Raw genomic sequence first — 27,187 nt, forward strand, 5'->3', positions numbered from 1 at the left:
GTCAGCATTGACTCTTTGAGTCAGCATTGACGCAATGGCAGTAAGTTATATTGTATATATGTGTGCCAAAAATATCTTGTTGCGAAGTCATAAACATTTTTATTAAGTAAAAATATCAAAGTATAAACCTATTGTCTCTCAATTATCCTCCATCTAGATCTACACACTTCTTAAGGGGGTATTTCCATGTCTCTAACCCTTTCTGGGAGAAGTCTGCAGTCTTTGATTTACACTACATAGAAATGGCTGGTTGGCATTCTTGGGGGACTATCATTGTTTTCATCTTAAATGTTCTCTGGGTTTGGGGAACAAGAAGTCTGAGGGGGAAGGTCTGGGCTGTGGTGTGGATGGGGTAAGGTGTCCCAGTGAAAGTCTCTTACAGCATCCCTGGTTATTCATGAAGAATGAGCAAGTGCATTGTTGTGATAGAAAACAATTTATCAGTACAACTTTGCTGCCCTTTTTGTCATCAACACAGCTTTCAATTTTCTTAAAAATTCTTCCTAATAAGTCACTTTGTATCCTTTGATATAAGTGATCAACATCACCCCTTTGGAATTCCCCCGAGAAAGTTTCCATAACCTTCTGAGCTGACCTCTCTACCTTGACTTTAACTAGCCTAGCAGACCCTCTCAGACGCCACTGTTCTGATTGGACTTTTTTTTAATGAAACGAAACAAACCAACAACCCACTGCCATCAAGTCAATTCCAACTGTTAGCAACCCTAAGCAGGGCTATTAAGACTGTAACTCATCTTTCTCCTGTGGAGCAGATGGTGGATTTGAACTGCTGACCTTGTGGTTAGTAGACCAACGACTAATGATGAGACCAAGACAAGTGTATTACTGAAACAACTTGTCTGCAGCCACTCACTGATTACAGAGGCATGTTTAAACAGAGTTTGTTTAGCGATACTTTTTGACTTATCCTCATGCCTTAGTTTTGCTTTTATAGAGAACTCGGCCCACTAGTGCCACCAATAGCAGGCCTCAGCTCATGGCCCTCCCATTCTTGCCCCTTGATCTCTGGGCACTGGGCCCAGAGGGTTGTCTAGAGGCCCCAGGGCAAGGACAACATTTTCCAGCTTTGTCCACTTCATACTGTGCCTTGTGACCTCCAGGCTGCCAGCCAGGATGTGGGGTAGGACATCGGAGAAACAGGTGAATTTGGTAATGTTTCCCTCTGTGGGTCCTTCTGATGTGCTGACATTCATCCCACCCCACCTCACCCCCCACCCCCTTTCCTTCTAGCTTTCTTTCTCTTTCACTCACGACAAGCAGAGGGCAGCAGAGGGCCCTGCTACAACAGCCTGAGGGCTGAGTCTGATCTGCTTGTCCCTCTGATGTAAACAAGTGCTAAGGCAAGAGCCTGGGCTGAGGGCTGCTTGCTCCCTCAGGGTGTTTTAGGGGAAGTAAGTTCCGCCTGGGACAGGTGGACAACACAGAAGTAGTTCATGGAGGGCATTCCTGAGGCTGTTGTGATGGGGCCATGTGGAACCACAGTGCTGACCTTCGAGTTTACCCAAAGAATTCCAGGGTCTGTGACCCTCTGAGGGAGTCCTGGTGGCGCAGTGGTTATGCGTTGGGCTGCCAATTGCAAGGGAAGCAGTTTGAAACCACAAGCCACTCCACAGAAAAAAGACGGGGCTTTCTACCTCTGGAAAGAGTTACAGCCTTGCACAGAGAGGATAGTAGGCCTGGCCCCACCACGAGACACGACATCCCCTCACTGACCCACAGCACTACGGGGGACAGTACTGGAGACATACTGTGGGAATTGTGCCCAGTTTGACCCCCACAAACTGGGGTGAAACACAAAGGGAGCATAGCAGAGCAGCAAGGGGAACAAAGCAACAAAGTCCCTGAGGAATCCTGAAAATAGACTTTGGACTCAGGTGACAGGTCTTGGCACCTCATCAGACCCGACTGGAAAACATTAATAAGGGTCATCAGACAGACCTGGAACTATTTACACCTTTCCCCCACTGTCTTTATCTATATAAGACAGGCAGGTTAAACAATCCCGAGGAGAAAACAAGGGGACTGATGGTTCCTGGGGGACATGGGAGAGGAGGAGGTGGGAGAAAGTGAGGAGGGAGCCAACAAACTCGGGGGCAAGGTAACAGCAAGGGATCTAAGACTGATGGAAAGGAGGGTGTCAAATGCCTGGTGGGGTTTGATCAAGTGCAATGTAGCCAAGAGGAAGCACAGAGAACTGAATGAAGGTCGAACATTGTAGTGGGACAGGAGGAAATAGAGGAAAGAACTAGGAAGCAAAAGACATTTATAGAGGTATAATATAAATATAGGCATGTCTATATGTAAAGATATTAATATATAACAAAAGGGATAGAGGTACTATACATTTATGTAAGTATGAAGATAGCAAACAGACTTTGAGCCTCTACTCAATTACTTCTTCAATGTAAGAACACTTTGTTCTAATAACCTGGCATTCTGTGATGCTCACCTTCCTGACATGATTGCTGAAGACAAAATGGGTGCATAAACACAGGTGGTGAAGAAAGCTAATGGTGCCCAGCTATTAGAAGATATAGTGTCTGGGGTCTTAAAGGCTTGAAGTTAAACAAGCAGCCATCTACCAGGGAAGCAACAAAGCCCACATGGACGAAGCACACCAGCCTGTGTGATCATGAGGTATCAACGAGATCAGGTATCGGGCATCAGAATATCCAAAACAAACAATCATATCGATGCAAACAAGGGGGACTGGAGTGGAGACCCAAAGCCCATCTGTAGACAATTGGACATCCCCTCACAGAAGGGCTACAAGGAAGGGAGGAGCCAGCCAGGGTGCAGTGTAGCACCTATGAAACACACACCATTCCTCTAGTTCTTTAGTGCCTCTTCCCACTCCACCCCCACTATAATGACCCCAGTTCTACCTTACAAATCCAGCTAGACTGGAACATGTACATTGGTACAGATAAAAGCTCTGGACACATGGAATCCAGGACAGATAAACCCCTCAGGAACCGTAATGGGAGTAGCAAAACCATGAGGGAAGGGGATGGTAGGGGGAGAAGGGGGAGAAAGAGGGAACTGATCGCAATGATCGACGTATAATCCCCCCTCTTCAGGGGGGGGGGTACAAACAACAGAAACATGGGTAAAGGGAGACAGCAAATGGTTTAAAATAAGAACATAATAATAATTTATAATTTATCAAGGGTTTGCGAGGATAGGAGGGTGGGAGGAAGAGGAATATCAAGGGCTCAAGTAGGAAGAAAATGTTTTGAAAATGTTAGTAACATGTACAAATGTGCTTGATACAACTGATGTATGGATTGTTATTAGGGCTATGAGAGCCCCCAATAACATTTTATTTATATATATAAAGAGTTATATCTATATATATATATATAAAGAGTTAAAACCTTGGAAATCCACAGGGACAGTTCTATCCTGTCCTATAGGGTCACTGTGAGTCAGTATTGACTTGATGGCAATGAGTTTGGTTTAGTGGCCTTCTAAAGGGGACCTTAAAAAGGACTTTGTAGCAAGATAGGATACCTTTCCTGTATAGAGGAGGCTGAAGGAGGGAGGGCATTGTACCCTGGGCCCTCTGACAAATGGTATATGATGACTAGGTCAGGCTCCCTATCCTCGCCTCAAAGACTGCACGAGGCTCCTGTCTTCTTCTCTGGCTCATCCCTCATGCACTCTTGGATCCGAATCCCCAGTGGCCTTCCTCCCATGCCTGCAAGAGCCACTGCAGCTTGTAATTGAGATCTTGGCTGGCTGGGACTAACGGCTGGGAGGAAGCGAATGTGGCACCAGCGGTGCTCGGATAAAATGTCTTGCTCTGAGGGCAGAGATCTCCAAGCAGACACAGAAGAAAGGCGAAAAGTCACTAACCCGAGCTTCATCTACAGAAGCTGGAAAAGGAACAGCAACATGAACCCTACAAAAGTAGAAGGAAGGAAACTTAGAAAGATAAGATCAGAAACTGGTGAAATAGGAAGCAAACATACACTAAAGAAAACCAAGAATGTCAAAAGTTGGGACAAACAAAACGTATCTGCAGATTGCACGCAGCCCTGGCAGTGCCAATTGAAAGTCCCTGACAAACGGAGACCCTTTTCCCATGCTTAAGATGTGAGGGGTTAGTGTCTTATGGGTGTTAAAAGATCACTGAAAAACTTAAGAACATGGAGAAAAATTTTGTTAGAAAGACCTCTCTGGGGGTTGAATAGATGTGAATGGCGGAACTAGCTCTAGCAAGCTGGTGCTCACTCAAAAAACAAGCATAACTGTCTTCTAACCAAGAAGATATTTCGATGGGACAAAAAGAATATTAACAATTTTCACTCAAGAAATTTAAAAGAGAAAATGGAAATTACCAGCCTCAAGAATGGAAAGGGATGTTGTTACAGATCCTGCAGATAGTCAAAGGATAAGCTATTTTTATTTCAACGCTCTCCAAATGTCAGCCGATTTCTCATCCCACGGCTTCTGAGTCGGCTGCACCCACAAGGAGAGCAGAACGCAGCAGTCTTGCTCAGCCCTTCTTCACTCCTGGAAACAGAATAAGACAGTATAGTTTTAGCTGGGGCTTCCTGAAATGTATTATTGAAAATTTAATGGCTTGGATGGAACTGAATAGAGCACAGTGATATGGAACAAAACAATCAGACTTTACTTAGGAGCAGACATTGGGTTTAATTGTTTCAGCGGCTATTCATTCATTGAACAAGTATGATTGAACATCTACAACATGTTTGGATGCAATAGGGAACAAAACAGAAATAAATCCTTACTTTTTTGAAGTTTATATCCTAATCTTGGAGATATATATTAACATATGCAAAGGCCAAGAGGCTAAACATACAAGAATTATACTTTTCTTTTTTAACTCAATAGCAGTGTTTTATTTTTGGGTGGTGGCAGTAGTGGTTTGGTACTTCTTCTTTTCTTGTTTTTAAATCATTTTATTGGGGGCTTGTACAACTTTTATCACACTCCATGCATCCATCCATTGTGTCAAGCACATTTGTACACTTATTGCCCTCATCATTCTCAAAACATTTGCTTTCTTCTTGAGCCCTTGGCATCAGCTCAAGAATCATACTTTTACGGTACAGTAGCGTGGCCTGGTGTTCAAGAACGGTGGATCAAGTTGTAGAGGTTAGGAGTCAGGGTAGGGAGTCTGGTTTTTAACAAAATGACAATGTCATCATCATCACAGTTAACACTTTTATAGCATTTGCTATGTATCAGGCATTGTTCTGAGTCTATAAAATGTACATTAAAAAATATTCACAACAATCTTGTAAGACAAGTATAAAATGATGCCCACTTTTCAGAGGGGATACCAAAACCAAAGTTACTTTGGTTTCTTTCTGTTACCTAAAGGACTGTGCTACCAGATCACAGGACTCTTAGAATTTTATAGCACATGTAATGTAAACACACAATTATTAACAAACACAAGTCAGAAAATAGAAGAGAAACATCTGGGAAAGAATCCGGAGAACAGGCTAAGGGAAAGGTACACCCACTGGATGTTGAGATGAGTATCAAAATGCAAATGCCCAGAAACATTTCTTTCACCTGCGATACCTTGTCCTGGTCTGGACTTCTGTGGAGTATACTAAGGAGGATGACTGGGTCAAGCAAGGCAATGGAGGCCTTGCACTCATAGGGTTAGGGTCTCCTTTGTGTCTTGGCAGGTATTTTTTAGGGAAGAGATGGATTCCGTTTGGGATCTGAAGGAGAGGTGGGTCCTGATCTCGCCTTATCTTTATCCCTTGCCCTTTAAAAGGAGAAATAGGAAAACAAACCAGTAGAGATACATGACTTTTTGGGAATCCATACTTGAGAAATTAGAGTGTACTGAAGTTTTCTCCTGGAGTTTTCTTTTGAAATAGTAGAAAGCATAGGGTTAAGGGGAGATGAGAAGGAAAACATGATGATCAATGACAATGTCTTTTTTTCTGTTTGGGTTTTTAGTCCTGGATAGACAGCAGTCAGACTCCTCCCCCATGTCTTATCCAGAGACTTGACCACATTGTGATGACAGTAAAGAGTATCGAAGACACCACAATGTTTTATTCCAAGATTCTGGGCATGGAGGTTGTGACTTTCAAGGTAAGCATTTCCCCAAATACCAAATTGGAAATGGGGTAATATTTGATTGTATAACAAAAACCCACACAATCCACTGCTACTGAGTTAATCCCAAATCATACAGCCCTGCATAGGTTTTGAGACTGTAAATATTTTCATTGTTCCCCCAGCCAGTGGCTGGTGGGTTTGAACAGTCAATCTTGCAGTTAGTGGTCCAACTCCTCACCCTACCTTGAAAACACAAACACAGAAAATCTGAGAGAAAAGATAAAAGAGGATCAATGGAGAAGATTCCAAACTTTGAATAATCGGACTTTCAGAGGGTGAACAAAAAAAAAAGGGGGAGGAAATTAACGTAGAAACAATCCAAGAAAACTTGCCAGTCTTTAAATGGAGTTAACTGAACAGCCACTATATTGATACTTAGATATTACTTTATGAAATTATAGAACATCAAAGTGAAAAAGAAAGATCTAAAAGCCCCCGGAGAGATTAAAAAGAAAAGTAACTCAAGGGAAACAGTAACTCAAAGGAAACAGTGACAGTAACAAGTAACAGCAACTGTTACAGTAACAGTAACAAGGGAAACAATAACAAGTAACAGTCACTGTTACAGTAATAGTAAGTAACAAGGGAAACAGTAACTCAAAGGAAACAGTGACAGTAACAAGTAACAGTCACTGTTACAGTAATAGTAACAAGGGAAAAAGAAACAGGTACACATCAGATTTCTTAAGAGATCAGGAGACAATTGAATGACACCTTCAAGATTCTGAGGGAGAACATTTTCAACCTATAATTCTATGCTTAACTAAACTATTAATTCAGGGTGAGTATAGAATATGTTCTTAGAAAAAAAAAGAAGTATATATTCTTAGATATAAAAAGACACAGAAACTTTCCCTAACTTGCTTTCAAAATTACTTGACAAAAAAAAAAGAAAATTACTTGACAATATGCTGTATCAAAATGACTAGATCCTCCAGGGCTAAGCTGCAGTGCCAGAGCAAGTGCTCACGCATAACTGGGGCCACACAGGCTCTGTGGTGGTCCTTTTAACCAAGAGCAACATGGCAGCCTTTAAAAAAAAAGAGTAAATGCCAAGAAGAGCTCACAAAGAGATCTAGAGAACAGGGACCGCATTTTGTGATGAGAGGAAAGAAAAGATCTCAACAGAAAGAAACCATGACAAAAGAAATTCCAGACACTGAATAAGACTACCTTTGAAAATTCATGAAACTTTCTCTATATTTACCTAAAAAGTGGTAAATATAGAGAAAGTTTTTAAAAAATAATTCTTAAAATACATGCGTAAAAATCTGTAACAAAATGAAATACAGCCAGTGTGCAGTATATAAAATCTTTCCATCATCTGTATAATGTAAACAGTGTTTCTTAAATTTTCAACTTTAAAACTCAACCTACAGGCAAACTAGGAAAAACTTAATTATGGTTAAAGAACAACATGAAATTCCTAATCTCAGGGTAATACACTGAATACATACGGAGACTAAAAAGAAATAGTACACTCATAAACTTCAGGACAGAAACTGGGAGGAATCAAACAGAATGACTCACAGGAAGTTACAGACACAGAAGAGACACAGCTGTGCATAGGAAAATTCTGCTTCAGAAGATGATGTCCCTAGCTAGAGAAAGAATGCCCTAGGTAGGCAGTGCATCTTAGAGAAACAGGCTGTACAGCTAGATCAGCCTTCAAGGTGTTCCTGTCTATGAGGAAAACAATCTGTCTTGCACTCATTAAAAATAGTATGTTATAGCACTAATTCTTTGCTTCCTACAGTCTAATATGGAATCCCGAGGGCAATGATTATATCATATTCAAGAATAACCAAACAGTTAAGGAAAATCAACTTATTGAAAGACAGAAAATAATTCAACAAATGAATAACTTACATCAGAAGAAACAGTTAATAAAACTCATAATATGGCTTGATAATTAAGAAGAATTAATAGAATAATTATAGTAGGACTTTATTAAGAGTATACTTATTAACATAATTTCCAATGTTTTTTAAGTTATCATGATTTATAATGCAACCATGCATTTACTATTCTTGGAGTGGTAATAAAGAATATAGATGATATTGGTCCAAGAAACCAGAATAAGCAGCAAAGAAAAATGACCACAAAAAAACAAAAAGAAAGAAAAAATTCCCACATAGTGATTTTAGAAAAAATATATATATATATGTTAATTTTTTAAAGAGCTGAAAAAGGAAATTAACTACCATATATACTCAAGTATAAGCCAACCCAAATATCAGCTGATGCACCTAATTTTACCACAAAAACTGCATAAAAATGTGCTGACAAACTTGGCTTATACACGAGTATATAAGGTAAATGAAAGAGTAAGCCAAGAAACTCTAGCAGAATATGGTGCAAAAAATAAAGATCCCAAAAGTATAAAATAAAACTCAAGACCTATGGAAAATGGACATAGTATAACAATTAAAGAAGCATTCTAGACAAAGATAATTAAAGACTAAAAGGACAGATTGAACAATAAATACAATACAATTGAGCAAATAATGGTTGATAATTGTTCACATTGAGAAAATATATGTCTCAGATTGTAAAGGTCCATGGTATGGCAAAAAAGGTCAAACTTATAAAACTAACATGGAGCACTGCAGAAAAACAGTATTATGCAACATCAGACTGGGTGTATACCCAGCAACATGAACTAGTCTTAAAATATCATGGTGAGTGAAAAATCAAGAAACTGAATCAATTTGGTATACAGAATAATATCATTTTTAACTCAGACACACAAAATAGTACATATTTCACAGTTACTTTAGAAACCAAAGGTACACATCAAATACATTCTATTGGTTTGCTTAAAGTGGAGACAGGAATGAAGAATGAAGATCAAATGAATAAATTATACAAGAAGGGAATTACGTAGATTAATAATGATAACGAGGCATACGATGCTTCAATTTTATGTACGCTCACACATTGGAAGGGGTTTTTCAGAACATTTGAAATCAAGGAGTGGGGAAGCTACAGGAGGTGGGGGGTGTATTATCCATGGAAGAATTAAAATCAGATTGGCATAATACTTCTCATCAGCAATACCAGTTTCAAGAAGACAATAAAGCAACAAGTTGAAAGGGTTAGAAAAATCACCTGCAGCTTCAGCTAACTATTGTAATTGTAATTGCTATTAATAAGTTGTACACCTGTTAAAAGTTGAAGTGACAAAAATTGTGCGATAGATTGAATTAAAAATGACGCCTGCAAACAAAAAAAATTCTCATGTGATTTTATTTCTGGGTCTGGAGGTTTACAGTCATGGTTTTCTGGACATCCTATTTAACCTACTACGTGTTAAAACTTCTGGTCTACCACCTAGTTTGCTACATAGTGCCTAGAGTCTTACAAGCTTGCAAGCAGCTTTTAAGAGGAAGGAGTGTCAGAATAGGAAGATCATATGGAATATGTGATATAAACTGCCTTCACCAGCAGCTGGATAGAGCGCCTTATGGAGCAATGAGTTTATGTTAATGGCGCAGGGGGATAACTCGAGAGATGGGACCAATGGAGCAACTTGAAGAGTGCAATCAGTGTCACTGAGCTGTACACGTAGCGATGGTCGAATTAGTCTATTTTGTTATGTGCAGTCTCAACAGCAACAGCAAAATAAAAATTTAAAAACCAACTAGAATTCTATACCTAACCAAACTAGAATTCAAGTGTAACAGTGAAATAAAGCAATTTTCAGACTGAATGGATGGGGACTCAGTCATGGTGATATAAAAGAAGGAACTCTGAACATTATAAAATAAATGACAGGAGTTGAGAGAGACGGGAAACCGGAAGGAACATGAAGAGAAAGATAGAAAGGTTAGTGAGAGATAGGATCTGGAGTTGATCCATTAGAAAATAAAGATCCAAGTGGCTATTTAAAAACCACCAAGGAACCAAAAACGATGATAGAATTCTATCTGAAGGGACAGAAGTGTGGCTGAGCTAACTTCTCATTTCTCACAGCAGGGAGATAACAAAAAGAGAAAAATCCCGTTACCATCCAGTTAGTCCCCACTCATGTGTGTCAGAGTAGAACTGTGCACCATAGGATTGTCAGTGGCTGATTTTTTTAGAATTTAATTGCCAGGCCTTTCTTCCAATGCACGTCTAGGTGAACTCATCAGCAGCAGAACATGGTAGTCCTTCCCACCACCAAGGGACCCAAGGGATATGATAAAATTGATTAAGGCAGATGTAGTTAGGTTAAAATATAACACCTTTTCATTTGATTTCCCTTTTGACCCATTTTAAAGGTGTTTCAGAGTCCTAGTGGCATATTGGTTACATGTTGGGCTTCTATCCTCAGATCAGCAGTTCGAAACCACCAGACACTCCTCGGGAGAAAGACAAAACTTTCTACTCCTGTAAAGAGTTAGACTTGTAAACTCACCGGGGGGCTGTTCTATCCTGTCTTATAGGGTCATTGTGAGTCAGAATTGATTTGATGGCAGTGAGTTAAAGGTATTTCAGTTTTTGTTTTGTTGGGGTTTTTTGTTGATTTCTTATTTTTCTTTTGTATGATATTTTTGTATATGAAATACAGGATAGGTAAATCTATAGAGACAATAACTGGATTATAATTACCTAGATGCATGGCAGGGGAGGTTGGGGAAAATGAGGAACTAACAAGTAGGCAAAAGAAGGAAACGTTTTGAAATGGATTGTGATGATGATTATACAACTCTCTTTTTTTCAATCATTTTATTGGGGGCTCGTACAACTCTTATCACAATCTACATATACATCCATGTATTAAGCACATTTGTACATTTGTTGCCATCATCATTCTCAAAACATTTGCTTTCTACTTGAGTCCTTGGTATCAGCTACTCATTTTTTAAAAATCATTTTATTAGGGGCTTATACAACTCCTATCAAAATCCATCCATACATCAATTGTGTCACGCACATTTGTACATTCGTTGTCCTCATCATTCTCAAAACTTTTGCTCTCCACCCAAGCCCCTGGCATTAAATTGTATATGTGGATTATATGCCAATAAAACCATTAAAAGAAAAAAAGAGGAAAAAAAACCATTAAAAGAAAGAAAACAGATGGTGGCATAGCAACAAGTTCACAGGCATATAAGAGATAACTAACAGAGAGTCACATAAGAGGATTGTATTTTTCTCTCATTTGACAATCATTCCAAAGATAGGCAGGCAGGGCTCACTTGAGCAGTAACTGAAAAGGAGGAAGTCAAAGAGCAAAAGTATCTTCTCTGTGAAGCAGGGAAGTTCTCAAAAGTCTCACCAGCAACTTTCCCTTAAAGTTCATTGCCCTGTCCATCTTATATGGGCTTTGTATAAGGAATGCTTGGAAATGTAGTTTGCAAAAGCTAGGTACACAGTCGACACTGCTAAAATTTGGGTGCCATTTATAAAAAGCAAAAAAGAATAAGTTCTGGTGGCACCAGCCACTCTTCCGGAGAAAGATGTAGCAGTCACTATATACAGCCTTGCAAATCCTTTTCTTATAGGATCACTATGAGTAATGAACCCAATGACAACAGGTTGTAAGAAAGTATATGTTGGATAGGCAAAAGGCTATCGTGCCACAAGTGATATAAACATTAGACATTTTATTTGGAAAGATAGAAACTATTTCCAGAATATGTTTGTGTGTGGGGGGGCGGCTTCATTATCCTTTAATTCTGTTTTTCCATGAATTTTTGAACTCTTTTAATGTATGTGTGTGTATGTATGTTTATATTATTATACATATTATCATTGCCATAGAGGCAATTTAGCCGCATGGCAACCCTATAGGACAAAATATAACTGCTATTAAAAATTTCTGAGACTGTGAGTCTTTATGGAAGCAGACAGTTTCATCTTTTTCTGGTGGAGCACCTGGTTGGATTTGAACTGAAAGTCTTGCAGTTAGCAGCCCAACATGTAACCCACTACACTACTAAGTCAGCATCTATCTATCTATCTATCTATCTATCTATCTATCTATCTATCTATCTCAGTATATATGTTCTAGGTCAGGTCTTCAGGCATCCTCTGATCATAGGGACATGTTTAAATATGTTTTGTTTAGAATAGTCCAGTACATACAACTTCTCACTAGGCTTAGTCTTCTTAGGTGTCTTCAGCAGGAAAAAAAAGATACCTTTTTGCATCATGGTGGCGGGGGAAAAGGTTTTCAAACACAATCCTGACAGAAAGAAAAGAACTGATTTTGAGGACAAGGTTAACATCAAAATTTAACAAAACTTAAGTAGACATTTTCCCAAGTCATTGAAGATATGCAACAAGTTTATGAAAATACTGCAGCCACCACCCCCCAAAAAAGTTTTTAGGTGGATCAAGTGTCTTAAGTAAAGTGGGGGAGATGGTGAAATGAGCCAAGAGAGGGATAACAGTCAAGCTCAACAAATGCAGCAGCTGCTGAGGCTGAGGTCTGGAAAGTGGTGGAAGAAGACTCCAGAATCACCATCACATGATCACAGCTGAAGTTGGGAATCTCATGTTTCAATTGTCAGCATACTTCTTGGTCTCAGCAAACTTTTGACTCGGTGGGGTGCCAAGAGCTTTGCGTGAAGATCAGCTAGCTTTTTTTTGTTTTCCAAACTCAAAGAGCATTTAAAACACACACACACACACACACACGCACGCACGCACACACACACATCCTTTGAAGATGTGAAAACTGCCATTTTGACATACTGTAAGTTGGGTACAGAATTTGGGGGGAAGGATAAGATAGAAATACTGCCTTCAGAAATGTGTAGTCCTGGGTAGAGGATCTGTCAAGAAACACTAGCTTCACAGTTTTTAATTGTCATTTAATACAGGTGTCTGTGGGTTTGTAGCAATACTTTTTGATTTGCCCTCATTATCTATTTATCTATAAAGTTAAAAAGTAGTTTGTCTCTGGGGAGTGAGATTTTGGTGGGGCAAGAGGCTTTTGTTTTTCATTAAAACCCTGTTCCATTTTGTTGCTGCTGTTGTTAACCTTGTTGGGATAGGTAGGGGTCTTTAGCTCACACTCATCTTGGGGACTGAGTTTTAGGTTGTTCTCTCTCTCTAAATAGGGAAACCGAAAAGCATTGTGTTTTGGACACCAGAAATTTAACCTTCATGAGATGGGAAAGGAATTTGAGCCCAAAGCTGCTCATCCAGTTCCTGGCTCTCTGGACATATGTCTGATCACAGATATACCATTAGAAAAAATGGTCTGGCACCTCAAGGTAAGCTAGACTTTCATTCTATTTGAGAAGGCTACTGGAGATGAGATCCCTGGTAGCGTAGTTGGGCTGCTAACCTCAAGATCAGCAGTTTAAAATCCCTAGCTGCTCCATGGAAGGAAGATGAGGCTTTCTACTCCCATAAAGAGTTACACTCCTGGAAAGCCACAGGGGCAGTTCCACCCTGTCATAGAATCGACTGCTGGTGGTGAGTTTCAGTGCAGTGACTGCAAATGGAGTGAGAACAGAAACATGGTCAAGGAAGGTCTTCCTCCAAATTCAGATTTAACATGTTTCCTACATCAAGATAATGCCTGTGCATCATCAGAACAAAAAATCATATCATTGTGAACGAGGTGGGGAGTGCAGAGTGGAGACCCAAAGCCCATTTGTCAGCCACTGGAGATCCCCTTACAGAAGGGTCTCGGGGAGGAGATGAGTAAGTCAGGGTGCGGTATACCAACGATGAAACATACAACTTTCCTCTCGTTCCTAAATGCTTCCTCCTCCCACCACTATCATGATCCCATTCTACCTTCAAATCTGGCTAGATCAGAGGATGTACCCTGGTACAGATAAGAACTGGAAACACAGGGAATCCAGGGCAGATGATCCCCTCAGGACCGTGTGAGTGGCGATACTGGGAGGGTAGAGGGAGGGTGGGTTGGAATGGGGGAACCGATTACAAGGATCTACATATAACCTCCTCCCTGGGCGATGGACAACAGAAAAGTGGGTGAAGGAGACGTCGGACAGTGCAAGATATGACAAAATAATACTTTTTAAATTATCAAGGGTTCATGAGGGAGGGGGGAGCAGGGAAGGAGGGGAAAAAATGAGGAGCTGATGCCAGGGGCTGATGCCAGGTGGAGAGTGGATGTTTTCAGAATGATGAGGGCAATGAATGTACAAATGTGCTTTACACGATTGATGTATGTATGAATTGTGATAAGAGTTGTAGGAGCCCCTAAGAAAATGATTAAAAAAACAGAAAAAAAGATAATGCCTGTACATAATTATGTACTTGTCATGTTTATGAATATCATTTTTCATGTAATCAAATGTATTTTAAAAGGAAAATTTACATTTCTTGAAAAAAAACATTTAAATTCTTTCCACATAAATAATTTGTCTAAAAAGAATATGTTCAATCAATAAATGAAAAACCAGTGTATCTTGTAAAAGAAAGACAACTATTTTTAAAAAATCTATAAAAATCTAACAATGTTAAAAAAAAAGGCATCGAGTGTTAGAGCCTTATTAGTACCCAGGGGAGACTTGCTATTTCATGTTTGTGTCTGAGCACCATGTGATGTCATTTCCTAGTGAGTCACAGCTCATATTTCGTACAGAACTTCAGACCTTGAAGTCGGCCTCAGAGGAAAAACAAAAACAGCAATGTCATTAGATTCTAGCCACTTCATTTTTGGACTCTCTGGGCTTCACACTACCAAGGGAGATAGATGTGCAAGTACACTTGACCCTCAAACAACATAGGTCAAAACTGTACAGGTCCATGTACATACAGGTTTAAAACCACAACTTCTTGTGAGAAGTTCATCTCTCTAGTAAATTGCATTTTGCTGTAAAGATGGTTTATGGCCCCTAGTGTTGCTGAACATACTCCCAAAACAGAGAAAATCTAGGCTGTGATAAGAAAAAGTTGAGCTCCTTAATATGCACTGTAGAGTCTAGGAGCCCTGGTGGTGCAGTGGTTACACATTGGCTGGTAAACACAAGGTCAGTAGATTGAAACCAACCAGCTGCTTTGAGGGAGAAAGATGAGGCTTTCTACTCCCATAAAGAGTTATAGTCTTGGAAACCTACAGAAACAGTTCTACCTGTCCTATAGAGTTGCTATGAGCCAAAATCAGCTCGACAGCAGAGTTTGGGGGACTGTAGATTGAGTTCTGCTGCTGCAGTCGCCTACCATTTCAAGATAAATGAATCCAGCCTAAGGACCACTGGACAGACAAAAACGGAGATTCAAGAAGCCCTTGTTGCAGCATGACAGCATGAAAACCTTGCCCTTTTTGTGAAAGGGCATTTGTATTTTATATTGAAAAGGTAATTTTATACGGGTGCAGTGTACAATCCATCTAGATACCACATATATGTTAAGCAACTGTTTATGTGACTGTATTGGTCAATAATGGGTTATTTGTTGAATTTGGGGGGGTGTCATGGGTCATACACAAACTTTCCACTATGTGGAGAGTCAGCACCCCCATGTTGTTCAAAGGTCAATTGTATTGAGGATGTGCCAGAGCACCTCTGGTGGTGCAGTGGTTAAAGCACTTGTCTGCTAACCAGCCCTCCCGTTGGAACCACCAGCCATTCCACTGGAGAAAGATGTGGCCGTTTTCTTCCACAAAAGTGTATGGGGTAATTCTCCTCTGTCTGATCAGGTCTTTTTAAGTTGGAATTGACCAATAGCAATGGCTAAGGGGGTGCTTATTGTGACTCCTAGAGACCTTGTAGAACAAAGAAGAACTGCCCCAGAGTTTCCTAGGCTGCAGAGGGTCAGTATGAGCCCTCCTGACTTGATGGCGCATAACAAGAAGGGACTGAAGTTGCGACAGCAGCCACCTGAAACTTTCTCCTTGGTGTCCTAGTAATCAGAAAGACTAAAGATTTGCTGTGATTTGGTACACTTGTAACATTTGAGTTCATCCAAATGGGGTATTGGTTTCTTTTGGGGAACACAGAATGAGGTCAAGAATATATTCTGCACAGGCAACTAAGACTCCGTTGGAAAGTACCAGTGAATAAAGTGGTTTGGAATTAAGATAGATAAAGCATAGGGGCTAAGAGAAAATACTTTGCGCCAAACTGCCTGGATTTGAATTTTGGCTCTGCCATTTATTCGATAGTGTTGTTGATGTTAGGTGCCGTTGAGTTGTCTCGGACTCACAGCGAACAAACCCCTGCCCATTCCTGTACCATCCTCATCATTGTTGCTATGTTTGAGCCCATTGCTGCAGTCACTGTCAGTCCACTTGATTGAGGGTCTTCCTATTTTTCACTACCCCTCTACTTCACCAAGCATGGTGAAGCACCAGGGATCAGTCCCTCCTGGTCATGTGCCCAATGTATGTGAGACCATCCTTCCTTTTAAGGAGAATTCTAGCCAAAGGAAGGAGGGGACGGTGGTAGGTGTTAAGGTCAGAAAGATACGGAGTCTTAAAGGATCTTTAAATTTTGGTTTCACACAGGAACTACGATAGATGACTTTGGTTTTCCCCTCTTGTTTCAGGCTTGTGATGTCCCCATCGAGGAAGGCCCAGTGCCAAGAACAGGGGCAAAAGGGCCCATTATGTCCATCTATTTCCGAGACCCTGACAGAAACCTGATTGAGGTGTCCAACTACAGCTCCTCATGATGGAGACTGACTCCACTCCATTCTGTTCCCCATGTTCCAACCTCTCCCTTCCTTCTCACAAGCCCTTTCCCACCCTCAGAGACCGCCAGAGATGGAGAATTTAAATACGTCACACCTCCTGCTGGAGGGGTCCTGAGATAGATCTGAAGCCAAATCTCCTGAATATCTCCCATATGTTCCACAATAAATTAATAACTTCTCAATAAAGGAGCTCTTCTTACAGTTTCTGAGCTATATGTGAGTCTTTGTTCAAGGTTACAAGGTCTCTGAAATGTTTGGGGGTAAGTAATAAGGGTGTGATGGCTCTGAGGGCCAAATCCAGGGTCATCCCCTTGGAATTCAAAGCCCCTGACTTATTCATGTCAGTGAACCCACATTTTGTCATCCTTTCCAAACTTGTCCTACTTTTTCAGGTGTGTTTCTGTCACCTCACAAACCTCACTGAACCCCAATATCTCTATAATTTACTTCAGACTCTCAAGGAGCAGCCCAAATGACATTTATTAACTCCTCCTAGAGAGCTTTCTCTGGTCTCATTCCATCTATCTGTTAGATCCAGCCTTGCCTCACTTGAGACTCAGCGCTCAAAAAAGTGAGTGGGACAGGGCCAAGTTCTTCCTGTTTCTGTTCATACTGTCACAATACCAGCATTCATTCGTTCCATTAACAAGCCTATATTGAGCATCCCAATATGCCAGGATCTGTTCCTAAGGTTTGGGGACACAGTGTTAAACAAGACTAGAGAAGCAAATCTATATTTGCTGCCATTCTCATGGATGATAGAATAAATAAAATATTAAGTATGTTGTTGTTAGCTTCCATTAGGTCAGCCCTCATGACTCATGTGTAAAGGAAGGAAATACTGTACCATTCGCAAGGGATAGGATCATTGTAATTCATAAGTTGGGTTTTTAAGTATAATATTTTATTGTGTTTGGGGTGAAGCTTTCCATTGCAGTCATGTCCACCTAGCCCAGTCAATGATGCCTGCACAAGTTGCTCAGTGACATTGGTTACGTTCTTCACAGTACAAGAGCATGCTCAAAATTTCCATTAAGGTCGTTCCAATATCCATAGGCTTTTCATTGGCTGATTTTTGTCAGGCCTTTCTTTTTTCTGGTTTAGACTTTATGCATAATTGTTACATCTTACATGTATTTGATATGTAAAGTATATTTAATAATGTATATTGAGGACTTTTAAAGTATCTTTAATATTATTTTATTAAGTATATTTGCTGTATAAAAATTCATAAACCATAATTATCCAGCTTAATGACTTAATATAAAGTAAATGCACCGCTATCATAGTCATCAGGTAGACAAAAAGGCGCTCACCTCTGGCTTCCTCTCTATTGCTGCCTCTTCCCTCCACTACAAAGGGTATCCTTTTTTATTTTTTTTGTCTCATGCTACTTAAAAAAAGTTTTATTCATATAACTTTCTTCTGGTTCTTTAATGCTTCCTCCCCCCACTATCATGACCCTAATTCTACCTTACAAATCTGGCTAGACCAGAATTTGTACGTGGGTACAGATAAGAGCTGGAAACACAAGGAATACAGGACAGATAAAACCCCTCAGGACCAACTCCTGATAGCCATACCAGGAGGGGAAGGGGAAGGTGGAGGGAAAAGAGGGAACCGATCATGATGACCTACCTATAACCTCCTCCCAGGGGGATGGACAACAGACATAGGGATAAAGGGAGACATCAGACAGTGTAAGACATGAAAAAATAATAATTTATAAATTATCAAGGGTTCATGAGGGAAGGAGGGAGGGAAGGGGAAAAATGAGGAGCTGATACCAAGGACTCAAGTAGAAAGAAATGCTTTGAAAATGTTGATGGCAACATATGTACAAATGTGCTTGACACGATGGATGTGTGGATTGTGATAAGAGATGTATGAGTCCCCAATAAAATGATTTATAATAAAAATGTTTTAAAAAGATTTATAATAAAAATAGTTTTATTGATATCCAAAGGTTATTCTATTTTGTTAACTTTTCATTGTGATTTGGATGAAACTTCATAGAGCAAATTGGCTGTCCATTCAATAATTCATGTGCATTTTGATTTGTGACCTTGATTGTAATCCCACAATAGCAGTGTTCCCGCTTCCTCCCTTCATTTATTGTTCCAGTTGTCTTTTCCATTGTCTTTGTTTTGTTTTTCTTCTTAGTCTTTTTTTTTTTCTTTGTAAATCACTTTACCGGGGGCTCATATAACTCTTACCACAATCCCTACATCCATCCATTGTGCCAAGCACATTTGTACATTTGTTGCCATCATCATTCTCAAAACATTTTCTTTCTACTTGAGCCCTTGGTATCAACTCCTCTTTTTTTTTTTTTTAACAATTTATTGGGGCTCATACAATTCTTTTCACAGTTCATACATATACATACATCAATTGTATAAAGCACATCTGTACAGTCTTTGCCCTAATCATTTTTTTCTCTTTTCTTCTTTTACATTTTATTAGGGACTCATACAACTCTTACCACAATCCATACATATACATACATCAATTGTATAAAGCACATCCATACATTCCCTGCCCCAATCACTCTCAAGTCAACTCCTCATTTTTACCCTCCCTCCCCAACCCCTCCTTCTTAGTCTTATCCCCTGGGTACTGCTGCCCCTTTGAGCTCCTGTCATTGGTTGTTCAAAGGAGTGCAACCACCCCGGTGTTATTGCTGCCTTTATGAATCTGTGCATTGGTTGGCTGAAAGCTGAGCCACAGAGGTGAGTTCAGTTCTAGTCCTGAAGGTTATCTAAGGGTCATAGTCTTGGGGGTTCTACCAGTGACTATCCGACCAGTTAACTTGGTCTTTTTATGATTTCGAGGGTTTTTTTACACATTTTCTACTACTCCATACCACCCTTTGAAGGATTTTTATCATGATGCTTTTCAAAGCAGTCAATATAACAGTAGCCAGGCATCATTTAGTTCTGCTCTTGTATTATTCTCAATTGTTGTTATGTTGGAGGTCATAGTTACAGCTACTATGTCAATCCATCTCGGTAAGGGTATTCCTCTTTTAGGCGGACCTAAGACTGTGCCAAGCATGATGTTCTTTTCCAGGAACTGGTCTTTCCTGACAGTAATGTCAAAGGTAGGTGAGAAGATGTCTTGACATCCTGGCTTCTATGCAGCATTCTAGCTGTACTTCCTCCAAGGCCAATTGATTTGTTTTTCCTGTAGTTCATGGTACTTTCAGTATTCTTTGCCAATACCATAATTAAAATGGATCAATTATTCTGCGGCCTTCCTTATTCATTGTTCGGCTTTCACATGCATATGAGGCGGTTAAAAATACCATGGCTTTGATCAAATACACCTTAGTCTTCAAAGTGACTCTTTGCTCTTGAACACTTTTAAAGAGATCTTGTGAAGCAGATTAACCTAATGCCATAGGTCATTTGATTTCTTAGCTGCTGCTTTTATGAGTGTTGACTGTGAATCCAAGTAAAACAAAATCCTTGTCAACTTTAATCTTTTATCTGTTTACCATGATGTTAACAGTTGTGAGGATTTTGGTTTTCTTTATGTTGAATTGCAACCATACTGAAGGTTGTATTCATTTATTTTTATCATATCAAAGTCCCCTTTGCTTTCAGCAAGTATGGTTGTGTCATCTGAATGTTGTAGGATGTTAATGAGCCTTCAATTCTGATGGCTCATTCTTCATGTAGTCCACCTTTTCTGATTATTTGCTCAGTATACAGATTAAATAAGTATGGGAAATGAATAAACCATGAAGCACACCTTTCTTGATTTTAAACCATGTGGTATCCCCTTGCTCTGTTGGACAACTGCTTCTATGCCTACGAGGGGTACCCCCCTAAAAATGGGGGAAAAAGCTCCACTAGGTGGAGTTTTCGTAGTACTCATTTTCCATGCCATGCGAGCATCGAGCAACTCACTCTGAGTTAGTGCACCCAGTGGCATTGCCTGGGAAGGTTCTCTCTGGTCACAGTGAATTTTTTTCATAAAAGCAGTTTCACTGGAACCTCATTTTCTGTGATGGCCGATTTTAGAGCACAGCATGCAGCTGTGAAATTTTGTTTCTTGCTCAGGAAAAATTCTGCAGAAACTGTTGTGATGTTGAACACAACTTACAAGGACAGCACTATGGGAAAAGTTCAAGTGTACCAGTGGTTTTCTTGTTTAAAAAAGATGAAATGTCAATTAATGAAAAACCTCATTCAGAAAGAGAGAGAGAGAGAGAGAGAGAGAGAGAGAGAGAGAGAGAGAGAGAGAGAGAGAGAGGAAGAAAGAAAGAAAGAAAGAAAAGAAAAGAAAAGAAAAGAAAAGAAAAGAAAGAAAGAAAGAAAGAAAAGAAAAGAAAAGAAAGAAAGAAAGAAGAAGAAAAACCTCATTCTGGACTTCTGTCAACTTCCTGAACAGATGAATATGTGAACTCATAGTGCATTTGAAGTTCGTTCCACTAGGTCAGACTGTTAATCAAGCTTTCTATTCAGAGGTTCCCAAAATATTGCACAAGAGTGTGTGACAAAAAAGGCCTGGTTTGTGGCAGACAGAGATTGGTTTTGTCACCATGACAATGCACCTGCTCACACAGCCATCTCAGTGCACGAGTTTTGGGCAAAAAACAGGATGTCTCTCTTGCCCCATGCACCTTACTCACCTGACCACACTCCATGTGACTTCTTTTTGATTCCATGAATACAGAGGGACATGAAAGGACAGTGATTTGACAACATAGAAGAGGTGAAAAAAGCAAGGGAGGTGCTGCCAGCCATCCACACAGATGAGTTTGAAAAATGTTTCCAAGAATGGAATTGCTCCACAGAGAGAACAACATGGCTGGCCCCACTATGAGAAATGATGCCAATCAGTGACTAAGGGCGATACAGGGGACAGCACCGGAGACACAGTGTGGGAATTGCACCTGACCTGATCCCACCACACCGAGGCAAATCACTGGGGGAGTGCAGCGGAACAGCAAGGGAATGGAGTGGCAAGGTCCCCAGGGAATGCTGAAAGTGGACTTTGGGGCCAGGGCTGATGCCCCAACAGACTGGACTGGAAAACGCTCCTAAGGGCCAGCAAACGATCCCTGAACTAACTACAAGCTTTTCTCTTGTGAACTGTTTTGTTCTGTTCTTTGTCAGTGGTTTGTTTTTGTTGTTTTGTTGTCTGGTTGTATACTGTTGCTTTGTTTTCCTGTCTTGTTTTCGTGCATGTTAGTGTCTCCACAGGTCTGTCTGAATAGGACAGGCTGGATGAACTATCTGGAGGAAAAACAACGGGACCGACAGTTCCGGGGGGACTTGGGGTGGGGGGGTAGGGGGAGTAAGGAAGTGGTGTTAACAAACCCAGGGACAAGGGAAAAACATGGGACCCCAAATGGTAGAGAAGGGGGAGTGGCAGGCCTGGTGGGAAATGATCAAAGGTAAGGTTGCTTAGAGAAGAGGTATACTCTAGCCCAGGTGGCGACGAATCATGGTAGTAGGGCAGGAGGAAAGTCAAGGGAGATGGAGGAAAGAGCTAGGAGTCAAAGGGCATTCATGGAGGTCTAGACAAAGACATGTACATGCAAATATATATAGGAGGATGGGGAAATAGATCTATGTGTCTATATTTATAGGTCAAGTATTAAGGTGGCGGAAGGACCTTGGGCCTCTACTCAAACACTCCCTCAATGCATGAATACCTTGTTTTATTAAATTGGAACTCTATGATGCTCACTCTCCCGACACAACGGCTGAAGCCAAAGTGGGTGAACAAGTAAATGTGGTGAAGAAAGCTGATGGTGCCCGGCTATCAAAAGAGATAGTGACTGGGGTCTTAAAGGCTTGAAGATAAACAAGCGGCCATCTAGCTCAGAAGCAACAAAGTCCACATGGACGAACACAACAGCCTGTGTGACCGAGTGGTCCCAAAGGGATCAGTTACCAGGCATCAAAGAACAAAAAATCATATCATTGACTGCACACCTCCATGATAGGATCGCTGAAGACAAATGGGTGCATAAGCAAATGTGGTGAAGAAAGCTGATGGTGCCCGGCTATCAAAAGAGATAGTGTCTGGGGTCTTAAAGGCTTGAAGGTGAACAAGCGGCCATCTAGCTCAGAAGCAAAAAAGCCCACATGGAAGAAGCACACTGGCCAGTGCGATCACGAGATGCCAAGGGACCAGGTATAAGGCATCATGCAAAAAAAAAAAAAAAACGATATAAGTGTGTGTATGTATGTGTATATATGTGTATAGGTATATGTATATATATACCATATTAAATGAAGGGGGAAGTGCAGAGTGGAGACCCAAGGCCCAAGTGTCGGCCAATGGAGATCCCCTTATAGAGGGGTTTAGGAGAGGAGATGGGTTAATTAGGGTGCGAGGTAGTACCGATGAAGAACACAGCTTTCCCCCAGATCCTGGATGCTTCCTCCCCCCAACTACCATGATCCGAAGTCTACCTTGCAGGGCAGGATAGGACAGAGGCTGTACACTGGTACATATGAGGGCTGGAGGTACAGGGAATCCAGGGTGGATGATACCTTCAGGACCAAGGGTGTGAGGGACGATGCTGGGAGAGTGGAGGGTGAGTGGGTTGGAAAGGGGGAACTGATTACCAGGATCCACATGTGACCTCTTCCCTGGGAGAGGGACAGCAGAGAAGGGGGGAAGGGAGACTCCGGATAGGGTAAGATATGACAAAATAACGATGTATAAATTACCAAGGGCACATGAGGGAGGGGGGAAAGGGGAGGGAAGGGAAAAAAAAAGAGGACCTGATGCAAGGGGCTTAAGTGGAGAGCAAATGCTTTGAGAATGATTGGGGCTGGGAATGTATGCTTTATACAATTGATGTATGTATGTATGTATATGTATGGATTGGGATAAGAGTTGTATGAGTCCTTAATAAAATGTAAAAAAAGAAAAGAGGAGAAAAAAATGATTAGGGCAAAGACTGTACAGATGTGCTTTATACAATTGATGTATGTATATGTATGAACTGTGATAAGAATTGTATGAGCCCCTAATAAATTGTTAAAATTTAAAAAAAATAAAAAATAAAAATAAAAAAATAAATAAATGAAAATTTAAAAAAAAGAATGGAATTGCAAGTTTGACAAATGTATTAAGTGTAATGGGGAGTACTTTGAAGGTGATAAGGTTGTTTTGTTTTTTAAAAATTGAAATATATAGCTTTGAAAAAATAGTTTTTTGGGGAGTACTCCTTTTTATGTACAAAAACACAATGAAGTATTCTGGGGTTCCCATTCTTCACAATGTTATCCATATTTTTTTATGATCCACACATTCAAATGCTTTTGCTGAGCAAATAAAGCACAAGTCAACCCCTTTTTGGTAGTCTTTGCTTTCAGTCAAGATCCATCTGACATCAGCAATAATATCCCTCATTTTATGTCCTCTTTGGAATTTAACTTGGATTTCTGGCAGCTCCCTGTCCTCCAAGTTTGGGGGCAAACAATACTGAGTGCTTCCAGTGTTGCATCCAAATTTTTTGTTTTATTTTAAAACAATTCAATCTATCAGTTTGTAGAGCTTTTTCAGTTATGTCTTCAATGCAGCTTGAAATCTTGCTTTAACATCATCGCTTCTTGACCCATGCTATGCTTAAAATGGTTGAATGTCAACCAATTCTTTTGGGTACAGTGGCTCTGTAACTTCTTTTGGTCCTTTCTTCATCACTGCATGTTTTGCCAATGAAATCCTTCAACATAGCAACTTGAGGTTTGAATTGTTTCTTTAGTTCTTGATTTATGCTGAGTATGTCTTCCTAACTCTAGGTCTTCCCCCACTTCATTATAAGGCCTTACTTTGTCTTCTGGTGCTGCCTTTTGAAATTCTCTATTCAGCTCTTTTTTGTGTGTGTGTTCTATTCAGCTATTTAACATCATTGCTTCCTCTGGATTTTCTGTTCTTCTGCATTCAAGAGCAAATTTCAGCATCTCTTCTGATATCCATGTTGATCTTTTCTATCTTTCTAAGGACCCTTTCATTTATTAAACAGAAATATCCCTAAATAATTTCCATCTAGGTCTATACATTACTGAAGGCAGTGTTTCTATCATGTTCCTTTTAAATATGGACTTTGAGGAACAAAAAGACATTTGAATGAGCAAAATAAAGACTATAGGGTAGATGGGGTGAAATTTCTCATAGCACAGCCCTTGTTACCCTTGAAGAATGAACAGGTATTACATGTCATGATGGAAAAAATAAATCTTCAATGAGATTTCCCTGGTCTTTTTCTCACCAATGCAGTTTTCTGTAAACTTCTTCCTACTAAGCACTCAGGATCATCCTGTGTCCTTTAAGAAACTATCAAAATTACCCTTTGGAAATGCCAAAAAGTCATCATCATTAACATTTTTCCCTGCAAAAAATATGATGGTATTTTTAAAAGTTTAAAAAAGTCTTATCGGCACTTCATCCCCATATCATACAATTTCGTAACTTTCTGAGCTAACTTCTCTGCCTTGAATTTAACTGACCCAACAGGTTCCTTCAGAAGTCAGTTTTGATTTGGACCCTTTTGGGGAAGGAACCCTAAGGAGGACAAATATTATACTGAGAGAACTTGTCTGAGGCCATGCACTGATCACAACACACACATTTTATTTGCAATAAATCTGTTCGTATGTGAACTAAAATCGTAGTAGCAATTTTTTTTACTCCTTTTGTACCTTTGATGTCTACTCCTCTGATGCTCTCTCCAGTGTCTTCCTTTGTACAACCATGTTGTGCTGTCATCACTCTACTTGTCTAGTGCTTTCTCTTCACCCAACTTCACATACCAGTCCTCTCTAGTTAGTGATCATAGGAGTCCTGGCGGTGTGGTTACACACTGGGCTGCGATCTGCATGGTTGGCAGTTTGAAACCACCAGCAACGCTGTAGGAGAAAGACTGGGCTTTCTAGTCCCATAAAGAGTTACAGTCTCAGAAACCCACAGGGGGTCGCTATGAGTCGGGATGGACTTGATGGCAGTGAGTGTTTTTTTCTAGAGTTAGTGATCAGGGCTTTCTAATATTTTTTAGTCGGGATGTTCTGCTGAAACCTGTTCAGTGTCATTGTTATTAGGGGCTGTCGAGGTGGTTCCAACTCATAGCAACCCTATGCACAAGAGAACTGAACACTGACCACATCGTTATTTTTGAACCTGTTGTTACAGCCACTGTGTCAATCCATCTCCTTGATGGTCTTCCTCTTTTTTAGCATCATAGCAACACACATCATAACTTCTGCTGGCAGATGGGTGGTTGCTGGGCTTTGAGGGGCTTGGCTAAGGGTCAAACTTGGTCTCCTACATTCTACCACTGAGCCATTGCTGAGTCTCTTATAATAAGTATATTAGAGGAAAACTGATGCTTTGCAGAAAAAGAAAATGTGGGGAAAGGGGACTACAGATAAAAGTTGCAGGGCCTGTTTACAACGGTTAGTGGGTTGGTGAGAAAAGGAAAGTCTCACAGGAGACATCAGGCCGAGGGAGCAGCCAGCATCAAGTTCCTGACGTGAGAGTGTGCCTGGTGCGTGTGAGGAGCTGCAAGGTGGCCACTGTGGCTGGGGCAGAGCGAGTGAAGGAAGAGAGGAGCAAGGAGATGGAGGCAGAAAGGCGAAACAACAAATTTGATAGGACCTTCTGGACCGAGGTGAGGACTTTATGATGACTGAGTGCGGAGCCACAAGAGCATTTGAGCAGAGGCGTGTGGCCTGCCTTAGGTCTCAACAGGATACCTCTAGCTGATTTGAGGAGAATGGACTAGAAGGGATGAGGGTGGAAGCAAAGGGACCAGTGAGGAGGAGGCTTCTCAGCAGTCCAAGTAAGCAATGACAGTGGGGGGTCAGGAAGTTGATGAGAATAAGTCCGAAGATAAGAAAGACTGGATGAGTTTATTAAGAGAGAAAATACCAGCTAGAGACATTTAGCATTCTGAAATAAGAAGAGGAATTTCTGAATGACTAAGCGATGGGTGAAGGAGCACAGAAGAGAGCCTCTTGAGATTAGAGAGATTCTAATTCTGTGGTCTCTGAACAGTACCTGGGGGTGGTTTCGCAAAACCCTGTGAATGAGCCACCAAAGAGCCTCTAAAGTGTTCAGACATTAACTGGCCAACTTGCATGTTTAGTGCTTCTGTTCACTGGGGTGCTTGGGGTCTTAAAAAGGTGCAACTGGCCTTCCAGGCTCAACAATTGGTCTGGACACACCCTGAGCGACAGAGGAAGAGAGTAAGGACGAGGAAGAAGCCTCCATCAACAATCAGCGTTTGTCCTTAGGCTATCATTACCGAACATTTTGATCAAAGATGCGGCGGAAGACTTCTCAAATGGGAGAAAATTCAGAACGTCATTTCAAAATCAAATGGAATCCAGATTTTCTGGAGCCATGAAGGTTGGATCACCCTCTGAACTCTTGGCTCTAAAATAATCTTTAATCTTCAAGCTAAAAATAT

The 27,187-nt window shown here is 40.6% G+C and overlaps 1 protein-coding gene and 1 pseudogene across 1 annotated transcript; both read left to right on the plus strand.

Moving 5' to 3' along the window:
* Positions 1-1,041: 1,041 nt before the first annotated feature.
* Positions 1,042-16,893, plus strand: GLOD5 (glyoxalase domain containing 5; the record flags this gene model as incomplete). The annotated part of the gene is made up of 4 exons (XM_075538897.1): positions 1,042-1,161; positions 5,974-6,111; positions 13,194-13,349; positions 16,603-16,893. Coding segments are annotated over 4 exons (540 nt in total), but the record flags the coding sequence as incomplete, so codon positions are not given.
* On the plus strand, positions 7,047-7,164 carry LOC142435498 (small nucleolar RNA SNORA76; annotated as a pseudogene).
* Positions 16,894-27,187: the final 10,294 nt, after the last annotated feature.

This window comes from Tenrec ecaudatus, chromosome X (genome assembly GCF_050624435.1).
Source record: "Tenrec ecaudatus isolate mTenEca1 chromosome X, mTenEca1.hap1, whole genome shotgun sequence".
In the NCBI taxonomy this organism is placed as follows: Eukaryota; Metazoa; Chordata; class Mammalia; order Afrosoricida; family Tenrecidae; genus Tenrec; species Tenrec ecaudatus.